Source organism: Gigantopelta aegis, chromosome 14 (genome assembly GCF_016097555.1).
Source record: "Gigantopelta aegis isolate Gae_Host chromosome 14, Gae_host_genome, whole genome shotgun sequence".
Lineage (NCBI taxonomy): Eukaryota > Metazoa > Mollusca > Gastropoda > Neomphalida > Peltospiridae > Gigantopelta > Gigantopelta aegis.
The window spans coordinates 25,966,632-25,976,165 of NC_054712.1; the positions used below are offsets into that span (position 1 = coordinate 25,966,632).

The 9,534-nt window shown below is 39.8% G+C and overlaps 1 protein-coding gene across 1 annotated transcript in view; it reads right to left on the bottom strand.

Moving 5' to 3' along the window:
* Positions 1-2,644: 2,644 nt before the first annotated feature.
* The window catches only part of LOC121389449, a 12,579-nt gene continuing 5,689 nt past the window's right edge, over positions 2,645-9,534 (bottom strand). Inside the window, exons 3-5 of the mRNA XM_041521078.1 lie at positions 5,579-5,740; positions 4,511-4,620; positions 2,645-3,637 (exon numbers count right to left, since the gene is read on the bottom strand). Coding sequence (XP_041377012.1) covers positions 2,794-3,637; positions 4,511-4,620; positions 5,579-5,740 — 1,116 coding nt within the window. The 3' untranslated portion in view covers positions 2,645-2,793. The remainder of the gene's footprint in view (positions 3,638-4,510; positions 4,621-5,578; positions 5,741-9,534) is intronic.

Here is a 9,534-nt window from a genome sequence, read left to right on the forward strand (position 1 = left end):
CTTGCCTGGCCTCTGTATCTGGCCGACAGTTGACAATCCAGGACATGCCACGTCTCAGTGAACCGCAGAGAAACAATGCCATCGGCCGACTAGACGCAGGCGAATCCAGAACGGCCGTTGCCAGGGCATTCCATGTGTCCCCAAGCACCATCTCCAGACTGTGGGACCGTTACCAGCAACATGGATCAACACGTGACCTCCCTAGATCCGGTCGACCACGGGTCACTACCCCCGGGCAGGACCGCTACATCCGGGTACGCCACCTTCGGGAACGATTGACTACTGCCACCTCCACAGCCGCAGCAATACCAGGTTTGCACAGGATATCCGACCAGACCGTACGGAACCGCCTACGTGAGGTAGGAATTCGTGCCAGACGTCCAGTTCGAGGTGTCATCTTAACTCCACAACACCGTCGACTCCGGCTGCAGTGGTGCCAGATTCATCGACAATGGCCTCAACTGCGATGGAGACAGGTGTGGTTCAGTGACGAGTCCCGATTTCTGTCGCGTGTATAGGCGTCGTGGTGAACGTTATGCGGCAAACTGCGTGCAGGAAGTGGACAGATTCGGCGGGGGTAGTGTCATGGTGTGGGCAGCCATCTCACACACTGGCAGAACTGACCTGGTCCACGTGCAGGGCAACCTGAATGCACAGGGCTACATTGACCAGATTCTCCGGCCACACATCGTTCCAGTTATGGCCAACGCCAACGCAGTGTTCCAACATGACAACGCCAGGCCTCACACAGCACGTCTCACAACGGCTTTCCTACAGAACAACAACATTAATGTCCTTCCTTGGCCATCGATATCACCGGATTTGAACCCAATTGAGCATCTATGGGACGAGTTGGACCGACGCCTCCGACAGCGACAACCACAGCCCCAGACCCTGCCCGAGCTGGCAGCAGCCTTGCAGGCCGAGTGGGCCACCATCCCCCGGGACGTCATCCGTACTCTGGTTGCTTCAATGGGCAGGCGGTGCCAGGCAGTTGTCAACACACGCGGAGGCCACACCCGGTATTGACTCCAGATGACCTTGACGGTGTGTCCTATCACTTACTCACAATGGACTAGAGTGAATTGTGAACAATCCTGCAACATTTGGTAATTATCGGACTCACCATTCAATAATTAAATCAATTCTCCAAATGTTACGACAATGTGGTTTTGCGTTTCTTCTTTTGAAGAGTATATTAAAATGTATTTACTTTCAAAGTTGCTGTATTAAATTTATTGTTGCATAACAGCTACGTCTGCACAAAATATTAATTTTTGCTATTAAGTTACAAAGAATTTCATTTTACAAACTTCCTTTCTTGCAAAACTATTCAGATTAAATGTATGACATCCTGTCTAATTGAAAAACTGCCTTCTGTTTTTGTTTTTTCTATTTTTATCAAGTATTGTAGACGAGACCGCTGAACGACTGCATATTATAATTTTAAGTTCAAGTGTAGTCTGCAAAGATCAGGCTCAGAATTAATTTGTGGAATGAGAAGCAAACTATTTCTAATATTTTTAATCTGGAAGCAAATACTAGAAAGTGAAAAGTCGTTCTTAATCACTTGTATTGATAGAAACTTTCTCATTTTTTAAATGTTTAAGTAATCGGGTGTTTCTTATTATGGTACAGTATTTAATTTAATTTGGACCGACCTCGGTGGCGTAGTGGTTAGGCCATCGGTCTACAGGCTGGTAGGTACTGGGTTCAGATCCCAGTCGAGGCATGGGATTTTTAATCCAGATACAGACTCTGACTCCAAACCCCGAGTGAGTGCTCCGCAAGGCTCAATGGGTAGGTGTAAACCACTTGCACCGACCAGTGATCCATAACTGGTTCAACAAAGGTCATGGTTTGTGCTATCCTGCCTGTGGGAAGGGCAAATAAAAGATCCCTTGCTGCTAATTGGAAAGAGTAGCCCATGTTGTGATGGCAGCGGGTTTCCTCTCAAAATCTGTGTGGTCCTTAACCATGTATCTGACGCCATATAACCGTAAATAAAATGTGTTGAGTGCATCGTTAAATAAAACATTTCTTTATTTTTCTTTGTAATTTAATCTGAAAATGAAAAGCAATATTGCATGTAAAACTGATTATTACAAAGCATATTGTGTATTTTGAGTGGTAATTGCCTCTTACTCTTTCGAGCATTGAAAGATTACAAAAGGAATTGATGAATTTGTAGTTATTTATCACAAATAAATGTAAAGAATAGTGAAATATGGCACTTGGTATGATAATTAATTTTGAAAGGTTAAAAATTAAACTAGCCTTTAAAACAGATTTAGTTAATAGCAACTGGAAATAGCAAGAGCCACTGCATGTACATGTAGTTAATATTTTGATATGACATACTGTATAGTAACCTGTTTGACGATGGGGATTCTCATTATAAAACTTCAGTATGAACTTAAAGCTTCCATACAAAGATTGGGTCCTTGTGTTTATGAATAATGGGGTGTTGTAAGGCCAACTTCTCTCTCAAGTCTAAAAACAAGGAAGCATTAACCCCTTTCTTGGACAAGGTGTCCACATAACCAAGATGTGTGCCTAGGACAGTATGCTTGAACCGTAGCTCTATATAAGCATGAAAACTAAGCTGAAATGAACACTGACATAGGAAGGAGAGGAACACAAATTTATGCATGCATAGACCGATGTGTTTGATTTTATTAAAATATCAATCGAGACAAATTTTTATTTTATTAGGACGACTGTATGTGTTTTGAAAACACAGCAGCCCATGTAACTTCCTAGTTCAGCTAAAATCCACAAGATTGTAATATTTTAGATTTCTTCGTCTGAAAACTCATGGTCCCTTTCTTCTGGCAGCACATTCCAGTAATCAGTTCCTTCATCATGCAAATAGTCGTCCACAGTGTATGGAATTTTGCCTTTCACATGTTTCAACTTTTTTCGCCTTCTCAAAAATTCACTGTAGTCTGGGTTTACTGTTTGGATGGAAGTTTCCGACTCGTCAAAATCTTCGGAAATAAAAGAATCCACAGACATCCGGTGTTTTGCCTTTCGCTTTTTCAAGAGCAACTTTCTGATCAGGCTGTCGTACTGTAGAGCATACAAGTCACTTCTCAGTTTAACATCATCCATATCATCTGTTTTTGTTTGTTTATCATGGTTGTCAAAGTTTATGAAATGGCTGTATTCAGAATCTAAATCAAGATGGGGACTTTGTTTGATTGAAACATCTTTGTTAATGTTTTGTTCTTTACCCATGATGACATGAGATCTTTGTTTGACTGTCTTATCTTCTTTGTATGTAATATTAAATCTTTCTTTCAAAGTGGCATCCGGTTCTTCTCTTATAGTATCGACGACTGTATCTTTATACGAGTTTTCAAATACCATGGAACCAGTGTTTGTTACGGTCATGATGTCTGGATATGCCCGGAAGTCTGTCTGTTCTAAAGACAATTTGGCAAAATCATGTGCGATGTCCGGGTTCTTTGTCCCAGTTCTTATCTGCGTTGTATACGTGGCTGGTTCAAAATCTGGTCCAAAGTCGGCCATGTTGAGAAGTTTCTCAACCTGTTGACTGTTGGCTTGCTTTTCATCTTTGACAAAGTTGATGATTGGAATGCGACCAAGCAGGTGATATGATGTTAGGATATGCCTGAAAAATATTTATTATTGTAATTTATTATTTAATTAATTTTTATGAAGTCTGGAATAAATGTATGAATGAATAAATGTTTAACGACACCCTTGAAAAGTAACTTATTGCAGTTTGATATCTTATATTTCTATTTTAAACATTTTTTTAAACCAGCAACTGAAGTTTGTATTATATTTATACTTAAAACCTACTTTATTTCCATGTCTGAAAAATAGCATTTAAAACAACAGGGTTGGCATTTAAAGATCTTTAATTATATTACCATTCTTTTATTTTACATAGGTCATTTCTGTCAGTGGCTGTGATTTAAGAGTTTGAGAGTTCTTGTTACTATTTGTACATGTATAAAAAAAAATGTTGACAAATTTCAAAGTTGCCAAAGAACAAGCTTTATTCAGGATCCTTCACATCCACAAAGAAAAGCTAGGACCTGTGTCTGAAGACTACTAGTATATAAGAAGCATGCAAACAAAACAAACAGTGGAAGAATATGCGATAAGACATCTCATAATAAATAGTTCACATTAGTGAAATGGTAGAGACTAAAAACCAGAGGGACGGGATTAAGCTCAGTCGGTTGAGTGCTCGCCTGAGGTGCTTGCATCGCAGGATTGAACCATCTCAGTGGATCCAGACAACTGATTGTTTTTTTTCTCGTTCCAACCAGTGCAGCACAACTGTTCAAAAGCCATGGTATGTGCTCTTGTCTGTGGGAAAGTGTATATAAAAGATCCCTTGCTGCATTAGAAAAAATATAGCCGGTTTCCTCTGATGACTACATGTCAGAATTACCAAGTGATTGACACCCAACAGCCGATGATTAATAATCAATGTGCTCTAGTGGTGTTAAATGAAACAAACTTTAAAAACCTGAGTTTTCCTGCATTCTCTTTTAACACAGTTTCTAGTTTGTCCTCTTCTTCACTTCCTGATGCCACCCAGTGAACATTGATGGCACTGAAGTCTGCCACAACATTAACCTGGAATGAAAAATACAGTTCATTCATTCATAGAGAATTAACTGGAGACATTTGGTGCCAAACATATTTTTATATTAAAGGATCTCATATATTGGAGATGCACGGTCAAACCAGTATACCACAATATAAATTTTTAACAATACATATCACAGTATATTGTGCTTATATATTTTTTGTGTGTGTTAGTGCACATATATTATATGGTACCTATTATATTTTCAAACAATAACTACCAGTTTAAGAAAAGGAAGGAAGGAAATGTTTTATTTAACGATGTACTCAACACATTTTATTTATGGTTATATGGTGTCGGACATGGTTGAGAACCACACACTTTTTGATTAGCGGACAGGATAGTACATACCACAGCCCTTGCTACACCAGTTGTGGAGCACTGGCTGGAATGAGAAATAGCCCAATGGGTCCACCAACCTAATATTTATAAAACAACAAAATCACTCCACTGTCTCAAAATTAACCTGCTAAGTATGCATAACATAAATCTGTTTTATCTATATTGTTATAATGCATTAGAATGAGAGCTTGATCAACCTAAAAATATTCATTGAATCTACCTGTACCATCCACAGAAGAAAATTAAATAAATTAGGATTATTTCCACCTCCACCACCCCACCCCCCAAAAAGAAATGAAAAAGAAACGGTCCTATAATAATACCTCAGTACTCAGTACCTTTCTTCTTACCCATCTTGAAAGTTGATTATTTTATGCAGTGTTTACTAGTAATACCTACTTCAAAATAAAACCTAAAATGACCTTTACAGAGCTGAAAGCTATATCATACTTAAATTAGGTACATGTAATTTGTCAATATTTGAGATCAAATCTAGTCTTTATTTTGTGGATGTTATTTAATTTTAAAAAAACCCTGAAAGTGGATATCAAGTTTAAAGATCTTATCCCTGGTTTACACAATGAAATAAGCTAGTCCAGTTACCCTGTCAATACAAACGGCCATCTCTGCTAGCTGAGGGCAGAGTTCTCCAGAATTGACGATCTGTACAATGTATCCATACAAAACCTTGCCCACTTGTACTGCCCGTCTCCGCTGTCCATCAGTGGGGCCTTTGCAACTGGGTTGGGACAAACCATTAGGTGTCTACATAACAAAAACACATTTATGAAAGGTGTCATCATCAATACTGAATATAATAGCATACATATAATTTTTTTTTTTTTAAATAATAAACTTTTTTTTTTTTTTTTTTAATGAGTCCTATCATGGGGAAAACCTACAATGTTAAGTTTAAAATATGTTTTTCTGGTTAATAGGTAATAACTTGAAAACATAAGGTATTAGGACTTTATAATATTATATTTAAGTTTATTTGATAAAAGTATATTATGTATATGTAACTGATGTCCCCGGTTCAGTACTAAAGTGAAATAAAATTTCAGTGTTACGTCGTGTTAGTTTGAATTGTTTCTATTTGCTCTGTGCATAATATTTTGAGTTAAATATTCTTGAAACTGATCGTCATATGATGAAGACAATGCCATATTCTTGGTCTGATGAAAAACAATGTAAATTATAAAAAGCCTCTGCTATCAGGGCCAACTTTAATTCCATGTTTACATATTGTAACACTTTGACAAGTTTGAGCTGCATCAGAGTTTCAGCCAAGTGACAGGTTTTTGATGAATTTGGGGTAGCTATACCAAGTGCTAATATTTTACATGGAATATTCATCAGGTACAGGTACAGATATTACAGTCGTAGTAGCTGTTGACGCATGGTATTCACTATTGTGACAATTCATCATGACCTACAGGTATAGATAGTACAGTCATGGTAGCCGTTGACGCATGGTATTGACTATTGTGGTCTATTCATCATGACCTACAGGTACAGATAGTACAGTCATGGTAGCCGTTGATGCATGGTATTCACTATTGTGACAATTCATCATGACCTACAGGTACAGATAGTACAGTCATGGTAGCCGTTGACGCATGGTATTCACTATTGTGGTACAGATAGTACAGTCATGGTAGCCGTTGATGCATGGTATTCACTATTGTGACAATTCATCATGACCTACAGGTACAGATAGTACAGTCGTAGTAGCCGTTGACGCATGGTATTCACAATTGTGACAATTGACCTACAGGTACAGATAGTACAGTCGTGGTAGCCGTTGACGCATGGTATTCACTATTGTGACAGTTCATCATGACCTACAGGTACAGATAGTACAGTCGTAGTAGCCGTTGACGCATGGTATTCACTATTGTGACAGTACAGATACAGGTACAGTAGTACATGTAGTAGCCGTTGACGCATGGTATTCACTATTGTGACAATTCATCATGACCTACAGGTACAGATAGTACAGTCATGGTAGCCGTTGACGCATGGTATTCACTATTGTGACAATTCATCATGACCTACAGGTACAGATAGTACAGTCATGGTAGCCGTTGACGCATGGTATTCACTATTGTGGTACAGATAGTACAGTCATGGTAGCCGTTGATGCATGGTATTCACTATTGTGACAATTCATCATGACCTACAGGTACAGATAGTACAGTCATGGTAGCCGTTGACGCATGGTATTCACTATTGTGGTACAGATAGTACAGTCATGGTAGCCGTTGATGCATGGTATTCACTATTGTGACAATTCATCATGACCTACAGGTACAGATAGTACAGTCGTGGTAGCCGTTGACGCATGGTATTCACTATTGTGACAGTTCATCATGACCTACAAGTACAGATAGTACAGTCGTGGTAGCCGTTGACACATGGTATTCACTATTGTGACAATTCATCATGACCTACAGGTACAGATAGTACAGTCATGGTAGCCGTTGACATGGTATTCACTATTGTGACAGTTCATCATGACCTACAGGTACAGATAGTACAGTCGTGGTAGCCGTTGACGCATGGTATTCACTATTGTGACAGTGACCTACAGGTACAGATAGTACAGTCGTGGTAGCCGTTGACACATGGTATTCACTATTGTGACAATTCATCATGACCTACAGGTACAGTTAGTACAGTCGTGGTAGCCGTTGACGCATGGTATTCACTAATGTGACAGTTCATCATGACCTACAGGCACAGATAGTACAGTCATGGTAGCCGTTGACGCATGGTATTCACTATTGTGACAATTCATCATGACCTACAGGCACAGATAGTACAGTCGTGGTAGCCATTGACGCATGGTATTCACTGTTGTGACAATTCATCATGACCTACGGGTACAGATAGTACAGTCATGGTAGCCATTGACGCATGGTATTCACTGTTGTGACAATTCATCATGACCTACGGGTACAGATAGTACAGTCATAGTAGCTGTTGATGCATGGTATTCACTATTGTGACAATTCATCATAACCTACAGGTACAGATAGTAAAGTCGTAGTAGCCGTTGACGCATGGTATTCACTATTGTGACAGTTCATCATGACCTACAGGTACAGATAGTAAAGTCGTAGTAGCCGTTGACGCATGGTATTCACTATTGTGACAGTTCATCATGACCTACAGGTACAGATAGTACAGTCGTAGTAGCCGTTGACGCATGGTATTCACTATTGTGACAGTTCATCATGACCTACAGGTACAGATAGTACAGTCGTAGTAGCCGTTGACGCATGGTATTCACTATTGTGACAATTCATCATGACCTACAGGTACAGATAGTACAGTCGTAGTAGCCGTTGACGCATGGTATTCACTATTGTGACAGTTCATCATGACCTACAGGTACAGATAGTACAGTCGTAGTAGCCGTTGACGCATGGTATTCACTATTGTGACAGTTCATCATGACCTACAGGTACAGATAGTACAGTCGTAGTAGCCGTTGACGCATGGTATTCACTATTGTGACAATTCATCATGACCTACAGGTACAGATAGTACAGTCGTAGTAGCCGTTGACGCATGGTATTCACTATTGTGACAATTCATCATGACCTACAGGTACAGATAGTACAGTCGTAGTAGCCGTTGACGCATGGTATTCACTATTGTGACAATTCATCATGACCTACAGGTACAGATAGTACAGTCGTAGTAGCCGTTGACGCATGGTATTCACTATTGTGACAGTTCATCATGACCTACAGGTACAGATAGTACAGTCGTAGTAGCCGTTGACGCATGGTATTCACTATTGTGACAGTTCATCATGACCTACAGGTACAGATAGTACAGTCGTAGTAGCCGTTGACGCATGGTATTCACTATTGTGACAGTTCATCATGACCTACAGGTACAGATAGTACAGTCGTAGTAGCCGTTGACGCATGGTATTCACTATTGTGACAGTTCATCATGACCAACAGGTACAGATAGTACAGTCGTAGTAGCCGTTGACGCATGGTATTCACTATTGTGACAGTTCATCATGACCTACAGGTACAGATAGTACAGTCGTAGTAGCTGTTGACGCATGGTATTCACTATTGTGACAGTTCATCATGACCTACAGGTACAGATAGTACAGTCGTAGTAGCTGTTGACGCATGGTATTCACTATTGTGACAATTCATCATGACCTACAGGTACAGATAGTACAGTCGTAGTAGCCGTTGACGCATGGTATTCACTATTGTGACAATTCATCATGACCTACAGGTACAGATAGTACAGTCGTAGTAGCCGTTGAGGCATGGTATTCACTATTGTGACAATTCATCATGACCTACAGGTACAGATAGTACAGTCGTAGTAGCTGTTGACGCATGGTATTCACTATTGTGACAATTCATCATGACCTACAGGTACAGATAGTACAGTCGTAGTAGCTGTTGACGCATGGTATTCACTATTGTGACAATTCATCATGACCTACAGGTACAGATAGTACAGTCATGGTAGCCGTTGACGCATGGTATTCACTATTGTGGTCTATTCATCATGAC